The sequence below is a fragment of the Bos indicus genome, chromosome 16 (assembly GCF_029378745.1).
Source record: "Bos indicus isolate NIAB-ARS_2022 breed Sahiwal x Tharparkar chromosome 16, NIAB-ARS_B.indTharparkar_mat_pri_1.0, whole genome shotgun sequence".
Taxonomy (NCBI): Eukaryota; Metazoa; Chordata; class Mammalia; order Artiodactyla; family Bovidae; genus Bos; species Bos indicus.
The window spans coordinates 56,551,230-56,577,021 of NC_091775.1; the positions used below are offsets into that span (position 1 = coordinate 56,551,230).

At 35.7% G+C, this 25,792-nt stretch overlaps 2 protein-coding genes across 4 annotated transcripts in view; both read left to right on the forward strand.

Moving 5' to 3' along the window:
• The window catches only part of RABGAP1L (RAB GTPase activating protein 1 like), a 739,452-nt gene that overhangs the window by 264,630 nt on the left and 449,030 nt on the right, over positions 1-25,792 (forward strand). The window lies entirely within an intron of this gene.
• The window catches only part of GPR52 (G protein-coupled receptor 52), a 111,665-nt gene that overhangs the window by 7,449 nt on the left and 78,424 nt on the right, over positions 1-25,792 (forward strand). Inside the window, exon 2 of the mRNA XM_070768916.1 lies at positions 1-25,792. This exon is cut by the window's right edge and continues 78,424 nt beyond it. Coding sequence (XP_070625017.1) covers positions 220-1,305 — 1,086 coding nt within the window. The 5' untranslated portion in view covers positions 1-219 and the 3' untranslated portion in view covers positions 1,306-25,792.

The window sequence follows — 25,792 nt, forward strand, 5'->3', positions numbered from 1 at the left end:
CTTATTCCTCTTCCTCCCCCCCCAAAGCTGAGGTGTGTTACTGCTGCACCGAGGCTGATGAAGAGACTTGAGTACTCCCCGGGATGCTCAGCTGTGACAGAAGCACTGCCACTGTCTGCCGAAGCTGACGCTGAGACACTCCTGGGCAGAGTTTAGCAGATGCTAGGCAGGGCACCTGCTTGCTGTAGCTAGGGCTGCAGGTCCTTTTAATTCCAAGCCATGAATGATTCCAGGTGGACTGAATGGAGGATCCTGAACACGAGCAGTGGCATTTTGAATGTGTCTGAACGTCACTCCTGCCCACTTGGATTTGGCCACTACAGTGCGGTGGATGTATGCATCTTCGAGACAATTGTCATTGTCTTGCTGACATTTCTCATCATTGCTGGGAATTTAACGGTCATCTTTGTTTTTCACTGTGCTCCACTTTTACACCACTATACGACCAGCTATTTCATTCAAACAATGGCATATGCTGATCTTTTTGTTGGAGTTAGCTGCTTGGTTCCTACTCTCTCACTTCTCCACTACTCCACAGGTATCCACGAGTCACTGACTTGCCAGGTTTTTGGATATATCATCTCAGTACTGAAAAGTGTTTCTATGGCATGTCTTGCTTGCATCAGTGTGGATCGCTATCTTGCCATCACCAAGCCTCTGTCCTACAATCAACTGGTCACCCCATGTCGCCTGAGAATTTGCATTATTTTAATCTGGATCTACTCTTGCCTAATTTTCTTGCCTTCCTTTTTTGGCTGGGGGAAACCTGGTTACCACGGTGACATTTTTGAATGGTGTGCCACGTCTTGGCTCACCAGTGCCTATTTTACCGGCTTTATTGTTTGTTTACTTTATGCCCCTGCTGCCTTGGTTGTCTGCTTCACTTACTTCCACATTTTCAAAATTTGCCGGCAGCACACCAAAGAGATAAATGACCGGAGGGCCCGATTCCCGAGCCATGAAGCGGCTGCCTCCGGAGACGCCGGGCATAGCCCTGATCGTCGCTACGCCATGGTTTTGTTCCGGATAACCAGTGTGTTTTACATGCTGTGGCTCCCTTATATCATCTACTTTCTTCTAGAAAGCTCCCGGGTCTTGGACAATCCAACACTGTCCTTCCTAACCACCTGGCTGGCTATAAGTAATAGTTTTTGTAACTGTGTTATATACAGCCTCTCCAACAGTGTTTTCCGGCTAGGCCTCCGAAGACTGTCTGAGACAATGTGTACATCTTGTATGTGTGTCAAGGATAAGGAAGCACGAGACCCCAAACCTAGGAAACGGGCTAATTCCTGCTCCATTTGAAGAAAACTCCACAGTAAATCACATGTAATCTGACAGTAGTTTTGGATTGTATCCTTGCTTCATCTGGAAATTTGCCACTAGAGAAATATTTACTTGAATAGTTGACTATGAGAGGAAGGGACTAAACGTTTCTTTTTTTTTTTTCTTTTTCCTGGAAAAAAAAAAAACCCTAAATATATATAGAGGGTAATCTCATGAGATAATTGTGGTGTGTGAGTATAAATATGCAGTACTAGGAAAAGTGAAGCTCTGAGGATGGAAAAGTACCTCAGATCTTCCACAGGGCATGAGCGAAGCCCCTGGCGTTCTGTCTCTCTCTCTCTTTCTGACTGGACTCTCTCCTCTGTCTCTGCCTCTCATTCTCTTTCTCTCTGTCTCTCTCACTCTCTTCTGTGTTTGTGGAATTACTTACATAAATTGCCCTTTATAGAAAAATGCTACATATTTTATATGTGGTAAAGTATAACCTTTTGCATCAAAGTGTACTTCTAAACTCACTAATCTGCAGTCCCTAAAAGGTCCCTCCATGGAGGATGCATAGCAAGCATTATATTTTATTACCTGCCACACAACCCTTATGCTTGTGTTTTTATATCCGTAGCACAAATTTCTGCAGTGAAGAAACAGTTTTTTCGTTTGTTTGTTTCTTCTGGGTAAATGTATGCTCCCTCCGCCTTTCTAACAGCCTGCTATTATTTTTCCTCCATTTTTCTTTATCTGCATCCTTTGGTACCTTAAGCCAGAAGTGTCTTAGCTAATGAAAGAATCTATTATATAAAAGTCATAATGTTGAATGGCTTATTCCTTCTAAAAAAGTATTCTATATATTGTTTAAGATATTGTGTTAAGTATTTTTTAATGGGTTTGGGAAACATTTTTATTTAGTTGCTTTTGAAATAATACATGTGCCCAAAGTGGTGTCCTTTCTCGGGGGGCCTATAATTAAGCTTTGTTTTTCTTTAAGATAATTCACAATGCAAATGCAGAGGACTCACTCAGAAGTGGGATATTGCTCTTAAAGCTACTTGGTGTGTTCCACCTTTTTTTTTAAAGAGTAAAATATTAGCCTTTTTATGTTAGGTCTGCAAAGCTTACTGTTGTGGTCCACTAAAATTTGTATGATAATGCATTTGCACATACTATATTTTTTACAACAAAGAACATGTAAATTACATTATGTGATCTGTGCCTAATGTCTTCTTAGCACACTATATAGATCACTGTTGCTTAAATCGTCAACATTGGACACAAATATATAAAAACGTCTTTTAATAGAAAAATACTTTTGTTAGTTGTTAATTAGGTGTTTCTATTAGACCAAGCTTTATTCCTAGAGATGCTGAGAATAAAGTATACTTAATTATCAAATAACAGGTAAGAACTGTCAGTATTTTCTTTTGTAATGATCTATTTTCCCATTCAGAGATTAAATTAACTTAATTTTTTGTGTGCTATATGGAGTTGTGTAATAAATTGTCAGGGGTTTAGATGTAGCAAAATGGCATTTGAGAAATTAATAGTGAAGCAGGTGTAAGTGCTAAAACATCTAAATCTTACTTTTTTTTTTTTTAACCTTAAGTTTCCTGTCAGATATTTTAAAATTTATATCAAACTACTGAGTATTCTCAGCATTTTTGATTATTTTATGAAATGCATATAGTGAAATGTGCCTATGACTCTTCAAATTGGAAGCCAACAATGTTTGCACACTGGTGGTTTGACTTAAGAGGTCCTTTAGTAAAAGAAATGTCATTGTTTTATTGAGGTTGTTCTGAACCCCTGTATATTTTTAAACATGTAAGAAAGGTTTAAAATAAAGAATAAAACAGTATTCTACATATTGAAAATCAGACTTTGCTTCAGTTGCTTCAGTTTAATAAAACATTTAGAATAAGAGGTTACTGTTGGGAAATCAAAAATTTATTTCACATTTTTGTGGTTTGGGTTGTTTACATTGATTCTCATTCGTTTGCCAGTGACATCTTGGATAAGTTGAAATGTGCCTTTGAGTTCAGACCAGTTTAAGGAAAATAAAGTTTGAGGAAACATAATACTAACTTTCAAGTTGAGTGATATAAATAGAAACTTCAACATTGTGTGTGTTATTTGGGAATCAGATGTTGATTCCTTTAGTTTGGTATGTAAGTATAGTTAGAAAAGACTTCATACATCCTTTGTAATGAAAACCTGAGGCTGTGTTTATGGCATTTTTTCTTTTTTGCTTTTCCTCATGCTAGTTAATAATTATATGCCAGGCACAGTGAAGTTTTACATATGTGATAACTTTTAATTCTCACTGCAACCCTTGGAGATAGCTACTGTTTTTATCCCCATACTAAAGATGGGAAAGCCAAAGAAAAGCGATTTATCCAAGGTTCAGTGGTCAGTGGTAGAGGTTCGTCCACACTCACATAACCATTTTGCTACCCTGCCTTTTCCCCCCACAGCCTTCAAACTTTGTACCTCTGTCTTTACCTTTTCCCTGCAAAGCTTGTTTGAGTTTTTTATTTTTTTCCCCTCACCTAAATCTTTGCTTCAGTTCTTTCCTTGTGATATCTTTTTCCTTGATCTTAAAACTCTCTTTTATTAAAATAGCAATCTGATAAGCCCACACTTAGTGCTTTAGTCTTTAATCAAACTGAAACCCTGGTGCATGACAGTCCCTTGATAGTCCTTTTGTTCATTTCTGTTAAGTTTTCATTGCATATCTTTTCCAAGTCTCTATAAATTTTTTAGTGATTTTTTTGAAGACAAAGGGTGGAGAAGGAAAGCTTTGTTATAGGCTGAAAGGAAAGCCTCTAGAAGGCAAGTCCTTGGTTTAGATTCTTCACTTATTTTAAAGTTTTGTGGGCAATGCCAGGATAAGCCACTTAACTTCCTTTTGACTTAATATGTGTTTTGTTATAAGATAATATTTATTTTGAAACTATTCTGCCTTTTTAAGGTGAATATGTTTTAAGAATGGAAAGCATAACCATCATTCTTACCACTATACTGTATTCTGTGGTAATTATCCAATTTGGTTATAGATGGCAGCCAAACAATAATGCTGTAGTCTATTTCTAAATGTTCTGTTACCTGTGGAGTTGTTTCTAAAGTTATATAATGTCATAAGGCTTTGTAACCTATGAGTTTGTGAAGCCTGGACTGAAACCCTAGCCCTCATAAGCTGTTTAGCCCTAGGTAAGATACTAAATGTTCCAAGTCTTCAGTTTTCTCATCTGGATCAGAAAGATCCAGAGACTTGTACCTTCCTAGTAGGCTGGATTTAAAGATTAAATGAGATAAAGTGTTCGAATTGTGGTAGCTGCTGTTTTATTGTCTTTGTGGCTGCCATATTTATTGCTATCACGAGTTAAAGATTACTGATTCTGATAAGGAAGTTGTATTTTATAACACTTTAGAGTTATATAAAATGACATTTTTTTTTTTTTTTTTTGCCAAATCTGTTAAACTTGAATTTGGCCTAAACCCAGGCTTCCCTCATAGCTCAGGTGGTAAAGAATCTGCCTGCAGTGCAGGAGACCTGGGTTTGATTCCTGGGTTGGGAATATCCCCTGGAGAAGGAAATGGCAACCCACTCCAGTTTTCTTGCCTGAAGAATCCCATGGACAGAGGAACCTGGCTGCTTCAGTCGATGGGGTCACAAGAGTCGGACATGACTTAGCGACTAAACCACCAGATTTTTTTAAATGTAGAAAGCTTCCTTAATTTCTGAAAGCTCTTTTCCCAGAAATAGTTGTTCATGAAGACATCATTGGAGATGAAAGGTATCCAGCAAGCAGACGATGAAACGAGACAGGATGACTCTGAGATTAACCTACATCCCTGGTGGCTTAGCTGGTAAAGAATCTGCCTACAATGCGGGAGACTGAGTTTGATCCCTGGGTTGGAAAGATCTCCTGGAGAAGGAAATGGCAACCTGCTGCAGTATTCTTGCCTGGAGAATTACACTGACAGGGAGCCTGGTGGGCTACAGTCCATAGGGTTGCAAAAGAGTTGGACACGACTGAGCGACTAACACTTTATTGAATATAGTAAATACAAAAATTATATTAGTTATATATTTAAAACAACATCCTTAAACATTTTTCTTTCATCAGATTGGCAGTAGTAGGAAAGCATTGTTGAGTACCTTGCCATTTGTCTTTGCATTTTAGTTTTCCTTGTGTACTAACTTGGAATTTAAGGTATTTTGTCATAAACGTATTACCTGGAAGAAACAAAGATTATAAGTAGAGTTGCTCTCTTTATATCATTTATTATATAAAATTAGAAATGAAGTTGTTGCCTTAAATGACTTTCCTCTGTCTCTCCCTACCCTGGAAGGTAATCATTAGATGTGAAAACGATATAAATGTGTGATAAGCAGAGGAAATTAAGATGTGGGGAATTTGCTTGTGTAATGTGCTGAGCATAGCATCCTTCTGTCCAGGAAGGACCGTCACAGTGCACAGGAGCCTTTGTTACTGAGTTGATGCTCTGTTCTGATGTGTAGGGTCCAACAGTTGCTCCTTTCCCTGAGTAAAACTTTAAGATTAGGAAGGATGTGTAGAAAGTTGTAAATCAACAACCCAGTGTGTGGACATTGAGGAAAAATGATTTGAAGAGAAAAAATAATCCTCCTTTCAGTGTTTCTTATAAACGTAAGTTTTTTTTTTCACTTATTAATAGTAAATTTATTAATATTGTCCATTAGTAATAGGTCAGAGGAGAAAAGCAACATAATTGTTCCTGCAGATGCTATAAAATTATTCAAAAAAATTTAATATCTATTCCTCAGGAAAGTCTTCTTAGAAAATAAGCAAGGGAGGAAATTTCCTTAACACTTCAATGAATAACAAAATCTAGAGGCAGCAGTTTTATCCAGTGCTAGTTTTGCTCTATAATTTAAAATATTTTACCTTTATTTAATAGTGTAACAATTCTTTAAAAATATTAAAAGTGATGTGATTAGGTTTTCCTTCTTTATTAATACTGTTTAAAAAATTTTTATAGTGAACCTTTACTTCTTTTATAATTGGAAAAATTGTCTTGTTAAGTGTGCTGTTTAAAAACTATTTTGATGTTTCACAGTAGATTTGTTGATTTTACAGGTAACATTAGCAAATTTTGTATCAATACAATTTTCATTTAAAGAGTTTATGTAGTTTCTGACTTGTATAATATTTGTTATTACATGTAAAATTTTCAGAGACATTTGATGCCTTTCTTTGATATTAGATGTTCTTTATATAATTTTGCTTCAGCATAATCATTTTTAAGTGTTATTTGCTGAATCTAAAATGTATCTCTGTTACCTACCACATTTTTTTAATGCACCATTTTAAAAAAATGCACCATTAATACATTTTAAAATGCATTTTTCACATCTTTATATAACAGAAGGATGACCTTGCATTAGGGAAGTGGAGTCCAGCTTATGTGTTAGCTGCCTATTTCACAGATAGGCAAGATTCTGTTTTTTAGCACCCCCATCCCCAAAGATCATATCTGTAACTTTTTAATGATAACTTTTATTTTATTTTCACATACGATTCCCTATTATGGTGAAGAAAATCAGAGTAATAAATTCAGCTGGAGATGGTTATGTCTGATGGGTGTTTAAGGCATATATGATATCAATATCTTCACTGTCATAAATGGGATCAAATTAATTTTGGAGATTGTAAAATTTCAAAATATGCAGGTGATAAGTATCAAGAAGCAACATAAAGTATAGAGATAGAATTTATTGGATGGAATTTTTTCCTTAAATTCTGAAATTTCCCCAAATGCTCCTTTATGCAAAATAAATCACGTTTCTCTTTGAGTTTAGAAATCTGACTCCAATTTTATTTTATGTTTTCTACTTAAGCAAGTGGAAATGATGTTGATGCTGGTTAAAACTACTAAATATACTCTATAAATTCAAAGTGATGACATTATTTTCAGTGGAAGGCCCACACATTAAAAAAAATCAAGGACAAAGTTATATAGTCTGTTCTTTAAAATTCAAAATGTGTCTTTGAATGCAGTGCAGACTGTAGCAAGAAATGACCTGTGCATTTGTCTGAGGTTATGCCTGACAGGAGCAAGTGTTCATGCATATACTCTGTGTAACATACAGTTTTAAAACATTTACTTATATTCCTAATAAAGTCTGAAGTTTAAAATAGGTATTTTTAGAGTATACATTTTATAATAATAAATAGCTTCTTCACGATTATTTCATTAACTCCTCCACAGGTTTTGTAATTAAAAATGGTATTTGTAAAATTGGCACTATAAATGATAGGTTTTGCCAAGGTTAAAAGATAATTTGTGAACAATAGGTTAAAAAAATCATAAAGTTCTTGTTTTAATATTTTAACAAGTTAAATTGTATTTGGATTTTTCTTGTGATTATTTTGGCAAGAAAAAGTTTCAAAATTTTGTCTTTAGAATTCCTTGCCAATTGCAAATTATAATTTCTTATTTGTAAGAAAACAACTTCTGTGTAATGTATATGTAGGTTTTTGTGAAATGTTCTTGCCATAAATTAGATTTTCAAATTTAAGGAAAATTACAAATAAATATGCATTTAACTTCTTGCACTCCAAGATCTCAAAAGATTACTGGATTTTTAGGTATATTTACTTGGAGATAACTGTGGAAAAGTACATTTTGAAGATTTATGTTTAGAATATATTATTATTAAATGGGTCTTGTAATGGCTTCTGTTATTTCAGTCATCAGCACGACTTATCAGCTCTATCTTCTCAGTTTCTATATGTGATTTAATACTTAAAATTTAACAAAAAATTTAAATTTATTAGAGGGCTATACCTTGATATACATTTATAGATTTTGAAGTCCAGAACATTTTGTGGTAGCATTTATTTATGGGACAAGATAAAAAGGTGTGTGCATGTGGATATATGTGTATTTGTTATAATGCTTAAAAATCATGTTCAACTCTTTTGCAACCCCATGGACTGTAGCCCACCAGACTCCTCTGTCCATGGGAATCCCAGGTGAGAATACTGGAGTGGGTTGCCATTACCTTCTCCAGGGGATCTTCCTGATCCAGGGATCAAAACCCATGTCTCCTGCATTGGAAGGCAGATTCTTTACCACTGAGCCACCAGGGAAGCACCTGTTACAGGCTGAGAAAAAATCCCTCTGCTTTCAATTTGCAGTCATTGCAGAGTGTTTACTTTTGCTATAGTTAAAGGTACACATATTTTTTAAATAGAAAACTTATTAGGATTTGAGGTAACATTCTTTGTTGAGATTACCAGTGATGTCTTAGTTTGGGAATGTTAATATGGGATATATTCAAATGATTCTGTGTGCATAGAGGAGATTGGAGACAAGTACTTGCCTCTCCTGTCATATGTGTTAAGAAATTAAGTTTTGAGAAAGCTTAAAATGCTTTTGAACATGTATAATGCCCTTGGCATTATGAATTAAATGTATTCTAAAAGCTCCTGTGAGTAAACCCTATCTCATTTTACATGTAGAAATCTGAGATAAGATTTTTAAGTGACCCTCACAAGATCACGTAGCCAGACAAAGATAGTACTGACCGTATACCTTGTGCAGCAACGTTTTTGCCTGTGATAAAGTTCTTGAATAATGTATTTATGGATGGCTGGTTGTTAAGGGATCTGACCCTTTTTCATTGAGTAGAAAATGAGGACTGACTTAGTTAATACAGGAAAAATTCCATATGAAGTTTTAATTGTATATTGAAGGTGGGATTTTGAGGTCATGGAAAATTTTAATGAGATGTATTCTCAGCACTGCTAATTTCTTAAAGAAATTTCTTATCCATAGAGGGTCATAAAATTTACCTATCTTTTTAAAAAACACAACAGTTTAAAAACATGTGCTGAATTTATTGAGAGATACGTAAACTGAATTGAGCAGTGTTCAGAGAAGGCAATGGCACCCCACTCCAGTACTCCTGCCTGGAAAATCCCATGGACGGAGGAGCCTGGAAAGCTGCGGTCCACGGGGTCGCTGAGGGTTGGACATGACTGAGCAACTTCACTTTCACTTTTCACTTTCATGCATTGGAGAAGGAAATGGCAACCCACTCCAGTGTTCTTGCCTGGAGAATCCCAGGGATGGGGGAGCCTGGTGGGCTGCCGTCTATGGGGTCACACAGAGTCGGACACGACTGAAGTGACTTAGCAGCAGCAGCAGCAGCAGTTATATATTTAAAAACTATAACCTTAATGATGATGATGTTGTTCAGTCACCAGATCATGTCCAACTTTTTGTGACTCCATGGACTGCAGTACGTCAGGCTTCCCTGTACTTCATTATCTCCTGGAGTTTGTTCAAACTCACATCCATTGAGTTGATCATGCCATCCATCCATCTTGTCCTCTGTTGCCCCCTTCTTAATGATGAAGAATTGTCAAAAACACTAGTACATATATATATATATATATATATATATATATCCGCTTTTGAAAAGTAAACATGTCATAGCTGTTCACTTTATGTTCTAAATATTCTTTATAATGGATTTGCAGTGTTGTTGAAGTCATAATAGGATGTTTTTTTCTGAACCTACTGATAGAAAAGGTCTTGACATTTCTGGCTACCGTGCTTTATGAAGTGCTTTGTTGTGTATAGTCTAAAAAATTGTACTCAGGGAATCAGAGAGAGCAGTCTGAATTAGTGATATTTTTACATAAAACCCTGTTAATGTATAATTCAGTTTTCTTTCAGTGAAATAATGTGGTTATAGAAAAATTAAAGGAACTCTAATTAGGCTAACACAGGATTGCCTTATAAATGTCCTTAGATGAACTGTTTCCTTAGTTTCTAGTGTATGCATCAACTGAATATAACTTAATTTTACTGAATTGTTTGAAAAGTTTGTTGTTTTAAACATTTAAGGTTTTTGTGAAAATTTTGATCATTTAACTTATGGTACCCATTAAAAAGATTTTCAAGATGAGTCATTGCAAAATTCAAATTATTGAAATCTGAATTAGCTGGTTATGTTTGCATTTTTGTATCAATAAATCAGGACAATAAATATTTGTTTATGTTTTATGTGACATAAATTGTGGTTCTGCAGATACTCCTGGATGCTTTTAAGTCCAGAGAGTAATTTATTGAATTGTGGGAAGCAGGCTAAGGGGCAGACTATCTAATTTCTAGAATTTGAGGGAGAGATTGCAAAACAATTTTTTGTTTTGGAAAAACAAAAAGGAAAAATGGAATAGACTGAAGAATTAGAGAACTTGATGCATTTAAAAGATGGCAGTTTAGTTGCTAAGTTATGTCCAACTCTTGAAACCCCATGAAGTGTAGCCTGCCAGGCTGTCAGTCCATTGAATTCTCCAGGCAAGGATACTGGAGTGGGTTGCCAATTTTAAAGATGAATTGACCTAAATATATAGCTATGTGTTTGGATGCTTTAGTCTCAGAGGATACCTTGGGATATTTGAAAATTTATTAAAGTGAAAGGGAAGGAAATGTTCAGTGTTCAGCATAGTACAAAAGTGTCGTTGAGTTTAATTAGGTCTCATTTGTTTATTTTTGTTTTTGTTTCCATTATTCTGGGAGACAAAGTGAATAGTACCTTGCTGTGATTTATATCAGAGAGTGTTCTGCCTATGTTTTCCTCTAAAAGTTTTTTAATGTCCAGTCTCACATTTAGGTCTTTAATCCATTTTGAGCTTATTTTTGTGTCAGGTGTTAAAGAATGATCTAATTTCACTTATTTACATGTAGCTGTCCAGTTTTGCCAGCACCATTTGTTGAAGAGGCTGTCTTTCCAACATTTGTCATGGATTAGTTGACCATAGGTACATGGGTTTATTTCTGGATTTTCTGTCCTGTTCCATTGATCTATATTTCTATTTTTCTGCCAGTATCATACTGTTTTCATGATTGTAGCTTTGTAGTACAATCTGAAGTTGGGGAGTCTTGATTTCTCCAGCTCCGTTTTTCATTCCCAGGATTGCTTTGGCTATTTGGGGTGCTCTGTGTTTCCATAAAAATGGTAAAACTTTTCTTCTAGTTCTGTGAAAAATGCCATTGGTAATTTGATAGGAATTACATTGACTCTGTAGATTGCTGTGAGGAGTATAGCCATTTTCACAATATTAATTCTTCAGATCCAAGAACATAATGTATGTATCCATCTGTTTGTGTCATCTTTGATTTCTTTTCATCAGTGTCTTGTAGTTTTCTGCATGCAGATCTTTTGTCTCCTAAGATAAGTTTATTCCTAGGTATTTTACTCTTTTTGTTGCAATGGTGAATGGGATTGTTTCCTTAATTTTTCTTTTGGATTTTTTGTTGCTAGTGTATAGGAATACAAGGGATTTCTGTATATTAATTTTATATTCTGCCACTTTACAGATTTCATTGATTAACTCTGGTGATTTTCTGATGGTATCTTTAAGGTTTTCTATGTATAGTATCAAGTTGTCTGCAAACAGCGTTTTATTTCTTCTTTTCCAATCTGGATTTCTTTTTCTTCTCTGATTGCCCTGCTGGGACTTCCAAAACTATGTTGAATAATAGTTTGCCTCTTCTAATTCTCATTGCTTCAACATAGCTAATTCCCCTTTTTCATCCTCAGTCAGAATTCATTTTAGTTTTTATTTTTGATCTTTAAACAAGTATTATTCCTTAAGGAAATATGTGTGTGTTAGTTTCTCAGTTGTGTCCGACTCTTTGTGACCCCATAGGGTATAGCCCACCAGGCTCTTCCTTCTGTCCATGGGATTTTCTAGGCAAGAATACTGGAATGGGTTGCCATTTCTTTCTCCAGGGGATCTTCCTTACACAGGGATCAAACCTGGGTCTCCTGGATTGCAGGCAAACTATGTCTGAGCCAGCAGGAAATATAAGGAGTATTTAAAAGGATATAAAAGAGAGTAAATCACCCATAATTCTATATAATATTAACACATAGATATAAAAACTCATTTGTTTCCCCCGCCCCTGTCATTTTCTACCATGGACCAGGATTTTTTCTATGTAAAGGGTTTTTAATGTAGTTATTTATATCTTAAGCAGTTTTCTATGTTATTGCATACTTTTTATGAACATTTTATAAATAAACTTTGGTATTATTTTGTTTGAATTTTTAAGAAAGAGAAATACTTAGTATTATTAAAATGATTATTTATACATGGTAACAATTTTCTAAAAGAAGAGAGCTGGTTTACCTTCACGCTAACAACTGTCAGCCTACCTTTAGGCTTCCCTGGTGGTTCAAATAGTAATGAATCTACCTGCTTCACCACAGACTTCCAGCAGCAATTCTACATTAACAAGTAAATTAAGAGAATTGATTTTCACTTTATCTCCTCTGAGCCCCTGAAAGAAGTTGCTTTGTTTAATGTGTTTTTTGTGGTATTTATCTTCCATACACTGAAAAACAACACTAAAACCCTTAAAACTGGGATGGGTCTGCTGAGCCTCATTTAAACTATGGTACTCAAATTCTTTCCTTCCTTTCTTTCTTTCTTTCTTTCTTTTTTTTTTTTTTTTTTGGTGGAAAGCATGTTGTGTGTGTCACACAGCCACCTATATTAGAGTTTGAGAAAGACTTAGAACATTTTCCCTCTTGTATTCTTCTGCCTCTGTTATAGCTGTGGGGGAGGATCTTTTCTCAAGCAGACACCTTGGAGGCCTGTGTCTTTGAGGGTGGACCTTAAGACATAAGCTGTTAATGGTTGAGAACCCCAGGCCTGGTTTTGATACTTGGGATTTTTCTAACCTTCAGAACCATATTCCCACAGTGGTGACTGGAGCTGTGGTAAGCAAGTGAGAGGCTTTACCAGTCTGGAGCTGTGACACCTGGTATAAATGTCTAAGGAGCCAGGGAATGCTTGTAAGTCCAGCTTTTCTCCCCATTCTTTTACACTGCCCTGGTTCCTCAGAGCGCTTTGTACATGGTGGCTCCTCAGTTCTTTGTTGAGCTGAATGTAAAGGGCTCTCTAGTACGTCATTTATTTGTTGAGTTGAATTGAATAATTTGGCTTAACTGTATTTTGAAGTCTTATCACTTTTCTCCTCAACTCAGTTAAGGGTGCAGTGGGACTGAAGATTACTTCAAAATCCTTTCCCTCTGCCTTTCTAGTAGAGTATACATGAAGCAGCTATGGAAAAGAGTATTTAGAAGAAATGAAAGATTATTTAAGTTTTATTTAATATAGCTATCTGCCTAATTGAATTCTTCCTTCCAAAACCCACATTAAGTGGACATTTAGGCTTCAAACATGTGTTTTAAAGGAGGGTAAATGGTCTTTGGGGTAGCTTTGAATTTTAGATAATTTTTTTATTTGTATGCAACTTGAATGAATGTCTTCCTGATTTCTTTTCCTTGTGATTATATGGAAAAAATTAAAATTTCTATTTTACCCAAGAACTTTGTATATATGTTAGTAGAACCATTGTGCCTGTCTCCAGTCGTCTTTTACTTTTGAGCTGTTCCTTGTAAAATATGGTTTTAGAGCTCGTCACCAGCTTTGCCATGAATGTGCTGTAATATATTCTTCTTTAACTGGATAAATATAATTTTCTATATGTGATATGACCAGTAACAGAGGAGAATTGTGCTGTTATTTACTCTTGGTTTGTATACAGTATGCTTTTTATTTAGCACAGAAGTAAATTAGGAATCTTTGATAGTTATATCTTACCATTTAATATATGGGTTTATATTAATTATATAATATATATTAATTTAATTATATATTATATTAATATATGGATTTATTTTCAATAAACCCTGAAGTCTTTTTCATACCTACTTAATTATAAGTTCCTTCTTCCTACATGTATAGTAGCTTGTGTTATTTTTTTCCCCTCCCTCTTTTTAAAAATTTTATTTATTTTTTAGTTGAAGGTATCTCATGGACAGAGTAGCCTGGTGGGCTACATCCCATGGGGTTGCAAAGAGTTGGACACACCTGAGCAAGTAAAACACACAATTGCTTTACAGAATTTTGTTGGTTTCTGCCAACATGAATATGGATTAGCCATAGGTATACATATGTTGTGTTGTTTCTTAAAAACATAGTCCTAGACCATCTTATCTCACTTAATTTCATTTTGTTAGAATCAGCTCAGTTGTTCAAGCCTTTTTGATACTTCACTGTATCTTCCAATACATTCATTAAGCTTTTGCCATCTGCATATGTGATAAGCATCTTTAATGTGTAAATCAATGTTTAGTAATCAAAGAGTCTCAAACTGTCTTTATCATTGATCCTGAGATCATCCTCAGGCTTGGTGTTCTGTTGGAAGAACTCATAAGATTTAGTAAATTGTACTCATGGTTAAGGTTTATTAGCAAAAGGATATAAAGCAAAATGAGCAAAGGAACTCAGACAGAAGGTTATAAGAGTCCTCTCCCAGTGGAGTCACATAGTATGCACTTAATTCCTCCAGTGAGTTGTGACAACATGTGCAAAATGTTGTCTATTAATGAAACTAATTAAAGACTCAACTCTCAGGGATGTTACCCAGGACTGGTCATGTAGGCATTCTTTCCTTGCACCTACCAAAGTTCCAGACTCCCACAGAAAAACATATTTAACTTAAACCATATTATTTGTACACACAGTCTAGGCATAATGAGTTCTTTATCATTTAGGGGAAGTTTTATATGATTGTAGGGAACTGTTTATCTGCCATGTTCCTAGAAGCTAGCCAAAGGACAACCTTACAAGGAGGCTGTTCAAAGGGTAAGTAGTCTTAGGCTAGCTATATTAACTTTTTTTACACATTATGTTATGTTGATATTTACTTATATAAATGTCATACACATACATATATACATATAGTATAAATGTTTTAGGATAGCGATAGAGTACAGTTTCCTACAGTATACACCAAGGGAGGCATTCAGTTCTTTTTATGCTCATAGAAGTAACTGAATATAGGCCTCTTCGATTAGGTTAGACCTTTTTTTAAAAAAATTTTTATAGCAGTAGACCTTTTATTTGAAATACACCTTTCCTTACTACTTATTTTCATTTCTTCTAAACAACAGTTTAGTGATGTAGTATTTTGATAAGAATTTGCCTCTCCTTTCTCTTCCTGATTACTAATTGCAATATACTTATTAATTTTGTAGTTTCCAGTCTTCCAATTGGGGCTAAATTACAAAGATGCTCTACAGTTTTTAAAACCTAGTTTTCCTGTAATTTTAATCATTATGTTAACCTTGTTTATGATTAAGTAAGATTGAGAAAAGAATTAACAATAACAACAACAACAAAAATCACATTTTGGAAAAAAACAACTAGATCTTTATAATTAAATTTCATTAATTATAATGTCTCAATTTGATCCAGAAAGATACTATTTTAGAACATTGGAGCATGTATTGAAATGCAGAAACCTTTTTTCACCATTTGAGAAGTGCTTAATTTGATATAATACAGATAGATATTTTGGACTTGTTAGAAGATAAGATGTTATTTTCTAAACTTATGTGTTGAACTACAAATTCAGGAAAAAAGTGTTTTAAGTCCTTCTGCTTATCTGTTTAGCAAATCAAAGTATAATTTAATACTTGCTATTTTAAATAGAAATTTAAATTATTAATTATTTGATAGCATTTGCTAAAAGAAAATTTACCATTTGTATTCCATAACTACATTTAAAATGTAGAAAGATTTTAATACAAATATCTTTACTGTTTGGAATATATTTTGCAGGGGGATTTTTAAGAATGCATTTTGGTGCAGGTTTTTACAAAGATGGAATGACCTTTGGGATTTTTAAGTGAACTTCTGCTAAGTCACTTCAGTCGTGTCCGACTCTGTGCGACCCCATAGACGGCAGCCCACCAGGCTCCCCCGTCCCTGGGATTCTCCAGGCAAGAACACTGGAGTGGGTTGTCATTTCCTTCTCCAATGCGTGAAAAGTGAAAGTGAAGTCTCTCAGTCGTGTCCGACTCTTCACGACCCATGGGATTTTCCAGGCAAGAGTACTGGAGTGGGGTGCCATTGCCTTCTCCCAAGGACAAATGAACAGTTAGTTGGCCTTTAAAAATGGCCCTTCCAGAGCTATAATTTTGATGTTCTCCCTTTCTTTAATTTATTGCTCTCTTTGAATATTTCTGCAGAAAGCTCATCCATTCTCAGGGCTTGAAGTACAATTCTTTGACAAATATTTTCAAATGATGCTCTCCAAATCTGGCCTTCTACCTTTATCTTGTCACACATATTTTCCCTTTTTATTCTGGATTTCTCATAAAATTTTAAACCCAAACAATTACAAAAGGAATTCATTGTTGCCAACTGGTTCCTTATACTACCATCTCCTTTTGTTGTGTTTTGTTTTCTTATTAATTTCATTGGTACCTTCCTAGTGTCTTCCTAGACCTCCAGCTCACAACTCTGAATTTAGTAAATGCTCATTGGACAAAAGTCTATCATAACTTTTTCTTCTTCCTCACTCTCCATTTCATTCAGAATCCAGTTTGTACTGATTTTTTTCTATACTATCTTTCAAGATACCATCTCTGAGTAATGACTTAGATCACTTTTCTTTCAGTCTTCGTGTATCATCTTATTATATTCTTAATGTACTCTAAATCATAGATTTAAGTTAACTGATAACTTATGGACACAACCTCCTACCCCTAGGAATTGTTTTGTAGCCAGTAAGATTGCCCTTTCCATTGTTAGACAGCTGTATGACTTAGAAGATGTTTCTTAATTATGAGCCCAAATCTTATGAGACCCGGGTTCAGTCCCTGGGTCGGCAAGATCCTCTGGAGAAGGAAATGGCAACCCACTCCAGTACTCTTGCCTGGAAAATCCCATGGACGGTGGAGCCTGGTAGGCTACAGTCCATGGGGTCATAAAGAGTCGTACACGACTGGTGACTAAACTTTTACTTTCATCTTTCTGCAGAAAACAGAAATAGATCTTCTTTTTTGATATAGGTCTTTTGATATGTGATAACTGCACTTATATCTTCCTCCTCTTCCCAGATTAAATGTCTTTATTTCCCTGCACTTTGCTCATTTGTTCATTCAATAGATATTTATTGAGTACCTCTTAGGTGCAAGTCGGTTTGAAATATTTGGAATATGGTGGTGATTAGGAATGACTAACTCTCTTCTCTCATAGGGCTTCTGTGCAAATAGAGGTAAACAAAAAGTATTCCAAGTTAAGACTTTGTAAGGTAATTTTGGATTATAATAAACGCCATGAAGAAAATAAAACAAAGTAGCTCAGCTGGTAAAGAATCCACCTGCAATGCAGGAGACCCCAGTTTGATTCCTGGGTTGAAAAGTTCCCCTGGAGAAGGGATAGGCTACCCACTGCAGTATTTGGGAGCTTCCCAGGTGGCTCAGATGGTAAAAAATCTGCCTGCAATGCAGGAGACCTGGGTTTGATCCCTGGGTTGGGAAGATCCTGGAGAAGGGAGTGGCTACCAACTCCAGCATTCTTGCTTGGAGAATCCCTCTGGACAGAGGAGCCTGGCGGGCTACATTTGCAGGATTGCAAAGAATCAGACATGACTGAGCAACTAAGCACAGCATAGCACAGGGATTGGTTTATTCGTAGCAGTAATGCCTTGTTTCACCAACTATAGTTTCAAATGAATTGGTAATTCCAGTTTAAGAAAATATATATATACCAGATATATCCCAGATATACTTAGCTGTTTCAACAACAGAGTCATCCTAAGTTTATAGTGAACTTTTTAAGGTCTGTCATTTTAAACTGTTTGTCAACCAGATTTTTCGTATTCGGAACTTGGAAAGTTAATTTATTGAGCTTAATTGCAGGGCTTTAAAGTCATCCCTGTAAAATTTAATCTTACTAGTTTTTCCTTCTAGTTTTATGTGATATTTTTGAATCTCGTTATAGATTGAAAAGCTTACGTTTTCTGTTGTCCTTCAAGTCAACAGTCATGATGTAAACAGAATACCAAGAACAGAACTTAACTATAAAGCTTCCTTCTAAATGCTTTATTCAATTAACACTTTTTGAGCATAGATGTGTATCTGTCTCTTAACTCTGCCCAATATCTAGTTCCCATTTTATCTAGTGTTAAGATATAATTCACATTTTTTCCTTCTTATTGTCATTTCATGAGATGTTTGCTAATGAGAGCGAAGCATAGTCATTCAGTCATTCCAGAGTCAAACCAATCTGGGTTTTAGTTTTTCATTTTGTCTCGTTATCTGTGTAGTACTGGGCATGTTACCTAACCTCTCTGAACCTTGGTTAATAACCTGCTTCATGGGAGTACATGCAATAATGAATATAAATCACCTGTAATAATGCCTGGCATATGAGAGTGTCCAGTAAATGTTAGCAACAGCAGCTGTCATCATTGTTGTCAGCCCTACAGAAATTAAATATGTTCTGTCTCAGGTTTTCCTAATCGAAACCGGTTAAATGCACATGCATGTACACAAAGATAAACACAGTTAAGTTGTTGCTATTTTTTTTTCCAGGGGTGAACACAGTGAAACATCTTTGTTTCTTAAATTTTATAAGCCATAGAAGTCAATGGCACCCCACTCCAGTACTCTTGCCTGGAAAATTCCATGGACAGGGGACCCTGGTGGGCCACAGTCCATGGGGTCACTAAGAGTCGGACACGACTGAGCGACTTCACTTTCTTTCACTTTCATGCGTTGGAGAAGGAAATGGCAACCCACTCCAGTGTTCTTGCCTGGAGAATCCCAGGGACGGGGGAGCCTGGTGGGCTGCTGTCTATGGGGTCGCACAGAGTCGGACACGACTGAAGCGACTTAGTAGCAGTAGCAGCTGTCTAGAATTTTACTAGATGAAGCATAGAACTTAGTATATCTGAAATCTGTATATTCATATTGACAGCTTAAACTTTGTCTTTCCTCTAGTCATCATCTTTCTGCTGGTCCACAATTTCTCAAAGATTAATCTGATCTTTTAATAGCTACCTTAATTTTTCTTTGTTCAAGCCTAGTTGAAAGTGTGACATGGGCATGGGATGCTGAAACTAAAATTGCAAGTTGCTTGGATATTTCACTTAGCCATGGTTCTCATCTTTTTAAACACAGAAAATAAAATTATAGCAGGGAGCATAACCTTGTAAGTAACTTTGTAAATCAACACTTCAATAAAAAATATATTGAGGATGAGAAATAATACTTATAACACAGCTACTCTGTAACAAGCATTATGAAAATGTCTTTATGTATATTATTTTATTCAACTATTTAGTAAGTCTGTTTCACAGGCAGGTATATCAAGCCTTGAAATTTAAATGCCTACATCATCTCATATCTATTAAGTAGCAGAATCTACAGAATTTAAATCCAGTTTTGTCTGACTCCAAAACTGTTTCCTTCCAACTCCAATAGATGCTGCCTCTCTGTTTCCCCCTTTATTTAGCAGTTAACCTGAAGCTGCTTTTCCTTCCTTTTGTTTGTCATCTCTCCTCGGGAACCTAATGGAGGGTTGCTGTAGAGGAGATTTTCAAAGTCAGAGAATTGAGGAGAATCATGACTAAAGTTGGCAAATTTTCCTCAATAAGAAAATGTTAGCATTTTATAAATACTGTAAAATCATGGAATCTTAAGAGTTAGAAGAGACTTTTTTGGTCATGTGTTTTGTTTTCTGGCTATTTCACAGTTATAAATGTGGGATATGTATATTATAAAGAGGTTATTTTAATGTTTTTGTGTCTGAAATATTTTGATTGTCATTTAAGGTCAGCTTTTGTCTTCCTTTCTGATATTTCTCTACAATGCATGTATTTTAAAAGTTTTTTCTGTGTTTTGGGGCTTCCCTGGTGTCTCAGCTGGTAAAGAATCTGTCCCCAATGTGGGAGACCAGGGTTTGATCTTTGGGTTGGGAATATCCCCTGGAGAAGGGAACGGCTGCCCACTCCAGTATTCTGGCCTGGAGAATTCCATGGACTGTATAGTCCAGGGGATCTCAAAGGGTTGGGCACAATGGAGCGACTTTCCATTTTCACTCACTCACTCTGTGTTTCTAAATCTAAAGGTTACATAAAGATACATATGAATAAGGATAAATGAATAGAAATTTTAGTATTCTTATTTTGTGTGTGAGAGATACCATCGTGCTCCAGTTTATCTAATGACTTAATGATGACATTCTGTAAGAGAGTTTATACACCAAAAAAATAAGTAGACTGATTTTATATTAAATAATTCTGCTTTTTATGTGTGTGTGTGTGGGGTACATCAGAGCTACTATTAGTAGTTTATTTCATCTTTCTCTCAGCCATATTTATAAAAATTATATTGTAATTTTTAATTAAAAATTAAATTTGCAATTTGATTTTAAACATAAAAAATTACTTTAAAATATTAAAATGCAAATAGTCATTATCCTTATGCTCTGATATCCCAGTTTTACCATCTTTTCACCTCTAGCTTTTGTAAAAAAGCAGTTCAATGCACAAAAAGTTGTGTTTGCAATCACACAGAGTTAGAACAAGTTGGGCTCCCCCCTTAACAATCATTTGCCCTTTACCTCCAGCTTTATTGATATATAGTTTTATTGAGATATAATTGACAAAATTGTATCCATTTAAAATGTGCTTTAGTTTTTTATGAGAATTCATCCTGATAGTTATTCAACGATGGATTCACATTCTACATTGGTTTTATAATCTTCTAGTGTTATAGCAGAGTGTACACTTACTATTTTGAGTTTAAACAGGTATTATTGATGAGGTAAAACTAAACAGGATCCATATGATGGAATTGACATATATTTGGTATAAATATTACACAGTGAATTTCAAATAGTGGTTAGTTTTTTAGGCTACCATTGGACATTGGACATTAAAGAATCTAAAAAAAAATTAAAAACCCAGAGGAGAAGGACTGGACATTGACATATGTATGTAAAAAGCATTCCAGTTTCCTTTTTCTAGAACCTTCCATCCCAGGGGGACAGGGACTTTGTCACATTCATCACTGTATTCCTTTCACCCAGAGTAGCACCCTACATGTGATAGGTGTTCAACAGGTATATGTAGGCAATCTATCTTGGATTTCTAAGTGAGCACTATGCAAAAATGAGAGTATTTTTGCTTTTGAGTAGATTATACTGATGATCATTTTGGAGCTTTTCTTGAACATTTCTAAGAATGTGTGATTGTTTTCCCAGAATTTCTAGGTGCTACTAGCAAAGTGCTTTATACAAAAGCTAAGAACAGGGCATACGTATTTGAGGTAACTGTACCAAACACATGCTTGTGTGTGCTTATGCTCATGTCTTTTTAACTGATATTAGAAAACTGACAGTTGTAACTGTGTAAGAGCCTCTCATAAATTGCTGATTGTCAGATAAGTGCTGCTTTGATTTATTGTCCTCAATAGTAGGCTCAAATATGTGCGTGTATAAATAATTTTACGTGAATACATTGGTGATAAGGGGTATTATTTTGGTTACCAAATATCAGAAAGTTGTGTTGCCTATATCTTTCTAGCAAATATATCTTTACTACTTTCTAATGAATGAGGTCTTTTCTGATGTGAATTAATCACTGATCTAGCATTTTGCAGAAGTGTAGGCTATGAACAGTTTCCATCAGATTTTCTGATAGTGCTTACTAGAACTGAGCATAACGTGAAACCACCTTAGATCCACTGCATCAGAGTATTTGGTATGTAGGTCCCTGGAACCTGATTTTTTTTTTTTAATTGAATTTAGTTGATTTACAATGTTGTGTTAGTTTCAGGTGTACAGCATAGTGATTCGTTTATACATATACATATATTCATTCTTTTTCAGGTTCTTTTCCTATATAAGTTATTAAAGAATATTGAGTAGAGTTCCTTGTGCTATACAGTAGATCCTTTTAATCTGCCGCTTTATATATAGCAGTGTGCATATGTCAATCCTGTTCTCCCAATTTACACTTCCTTCTTCCTCCCCCAGCCCCCCACTGCTGGTAACCATGTTTGTTTTCTATATATATGTATGTGTGTGTGTGTGTGTGACTCTGGTTGTTTTGTAAGTAAGTTCATGTGTGCCTTTTTTTTTAGATCCCATGTATAGGCAATATCACATGATATTTGTCTTTCTCTGTCTGACTTCATACAGTATGACCATCTCTAGGTCCACCCGTGTTGCTGCAGTGGCATTATTTCATTCTTTTCATGGCCGAGTAATATTCCATCGTGTATGTGTACCATGTTGTCTTCATCCATTCCTTCGTTAATGGACATTTAGGTTGCTTTCATGTCTTGGCTATTGTAAATAGTGCTGCAGTGAACTTGGGGTGAGTGTATTTTTTCAAATTTGGGTTTCTCCAGTATATGCCCAGGAGGGTGATTGCTAGGTCATATGTTAGCTCTGGTTGTAGTTTTCTAAGATATTTATCTTTCTCTGCCTGACTGACTTCACTTAATGTGATAATCTCTAGGTTCATCTATGTTGTTGCAGATGGCAATATTTCATTCTTTTTTACAGCTGAGTAACATTTCATCATTTATATATATTCCTAGTATATGCCCAGGAGTAGGATTACTAGATCATACAGTAGCTCTGTTTTTCGTTTTTTAAGGAACCTCCATACTATTCTCCATAGTGATCGTGCCAGTTTACCTTCCCACCATAGGTGTAGAAATGTTCCCTTTTCTCTGCAGCTCTCCAGCTTTTATTGTTTATAGACTTTTTGATGATGACTGCTGTGAGCTGATAACCTCATTTTAGTTTTGATTTGCATTTCTCTAATAATCAGCAATGTTGAGCATCTTTTCATGTGCTGTTTTGGAACCTGAATTTTTAACTAAGTATTTCTCTCTGCACTCAAAAGATTGAGAGTCACTGTATTAAATATTGCTGAAAGTGTCTGCCCTGGGGAGAGGCTAGATCTTAGAGGCTTTGCAGAAAGAACTCCTCGTCATAAATGCTCTGTCCCACTGAAGCTCCAAACTAATCAGTTTTAGGACACTGATTATTTCAGTGTGAGTTGGAACCAAACATACACTGTTTTCTAAACCCTTTGGACTGGAACAGAACGGGTACATCACAATTGTTCACTAGACCAATACTGAAAGGAAACAAATTTCACTCAGTTCCAATTTCTGACAGCATCCTGGGAAGTGGCTCAGCTGTCTTCACTGGGGATTGTCACTGCCAGACAGACCTTACTTACCCTCCTGAAGCCCAGGAGGGCCAGGTACTATAGAACTAAGCTGCCTTGAGAAGAAAAAACAAGCTCTGATTATTTTACAGCTACAAGAGCAGAGTTCTCAGTGGTACTGAGAACTTTTGCCCAAACATGCCTTGTGTGTTTGATTATTTCTTGACAGTGGTTGCATGATCAAGTTCTCTCTATGACCATGACCCACCTTTCATGGTCTTACTGGTTGCACAAAATGACTACTGCATTTGGCAGGTACCTACCAAAATGTCCTGGCTCAGCATCACCCTCTCTCATAGAGTGGATTGATATACTTTTTTTTTCTTTTACCTCTCTTTCATCAACTAGGAATTGATTCTGAATTTCACAGATTAAGTTTGGTACTTTTTTTTTGAATCCCCTCAAGACTCAGTTAAAAAAAGTAAATTGACATATGCACAATCTGTGTAAACTTAGTTATATTGCCAAAGTAAATGGTAATGCTGCTACCTTTTATATGCAAAGGTGTTGATTAATTTTCCAGAAGTAAAGGCAAATTTTTAGTTTTATGTCCGTGTTATAATGCCTGACCCTCCCTTGCGTTCAAGGGAATTCTAGAATGTAGTGTTCAGGGAACAAAGCATACCAGTTGTCATAGATTAAACCAATGACTTCACTGACATTGTGTGCTAGCCAAGTTAACTGAAAGTTGGGTTTTGCCTTTTTATTTTATTTTTCTAGTCAGGAGTTAAGAGGGCTGACACTGTGTATTAAGCGTCTATAATTCCACTGAAGTAACTGATTAGCGTAGTGGTTTGCAGAAATTTAGAAAAAACTCTTGATGTATTGATACTGATTATGTTTCAATAGAAGCACATTTTAGCCACTTTCCATGAATTTCTTTGAGAAGGATTCACTAGGATTTAAAAAATTTATCCCTTTTTAATGTAGTTTTTTTGTCTTTAAATTCAGTTATACTTAGCACTTAGCTGGTTTTTTTTGGCTGAAGCTCCTTTCTGTTTGAATGTGATTATTGCACTGATGGTATATTAGTTATTTTAAAGAATTAACATTCCTTTCTAGTTCAGTTTAAAAAGTTAAGAGTAAGACAACGATATGAAGATACAAAATTGAGTGGCTTGGGGATACAAAATTGATATTAAGACAATGTTTACCTTCTTTAATAGGGAGGGAAGGTAAAATATTCCGCTTGCTTTCAAACACTCAAGTATACTTATTAGGGAGTAATTTGTTTATGAAGATGATACTTTCTTCATATATTAGAAATTTTGCAAATTGGACAATACTGTAGAAAAGTAGATACTTATTAGAATTTAACACTAGGCAATTAATATTTTTAAAAGAGCTTGAACATATCCAAATCAGAACTAAATACTCTTTCAAACCACTCTATTAACTTCCAAAGTAAATCCCATTCAGATGTCAGATACTGACTGGTTAAAGTCACCAGGTTAAAGTACTTGTTTTGTATACCATTGGTGTTGGAGATTCCTGCTTGGTGACTACAGTCCTCCCAGAAAGCTTAATCTGGCTGCAGAATGCAGAATTTATTACAGAAGTCAGAGAGACCAGATACGGGACTGTTATGTTCTCAAAGTTTAACACACATACACCCCAAATCCATGTGTTCAAACTATTAACACCCGGTGTGACTATATTTAGAAATAAACCTGTGAGAAAGTGGTAAAAGGTTAAGTGAGGATATAAGGGTGAGGCCCTAATATGATACAGCTAGTCCTCTTATAAGAAGAGGAAGAGATAGCAGAGTGCTCTGCTGTCTGCTGTGTGAAGGCACTCCAAGAAGGTAACTGTCTGCAGACCAGGAAGAGAACTCTCAACAGGAAATAAATTGGTCAGCACCTTGATCTTGAACTTCCTGGCCTCCAGAACTGTGAGAAATAAATTTCTGCTGTTTTAGCCACTTCATCTGTAGTATTTTGTTGGGGAGTCAGAGCATAATGAGAGAGACTGTTGTCATAATCTGAGCTTGAGGTGATCAGGAGAGTGGTAACTGGAAAGAAATCAAGGAGATTGGTCTGGTGGAAATGGAAAGAAAGTAATATTATAAAAAAAGAGAGTCTGCAGGACCTTGTGGCTGACCACATATAAGGGGCAAAGGATGAGGTTAGAGATTGCTGATGAGTCTTCAAGTGGATCATTTATCCACTTTTCCTACAGTGGGCAGAAGTGTTATCATGGTGAGAGTTCCTAAGACCACTGCCAGTTTGGGGATTTGCTATAAGGACTCACAGGATTCTGCATATAGTCACATTCATGGCTATGATTTATTATAGTAAAAGGGATACAAGCGTATTAGCAAGAGGAAAAGGCACAAAGTCTGAAGGAAACCAGGCACGAGCTTCCAAGAGTCCTCTCTCAGCTGAGTTCTCCAAGA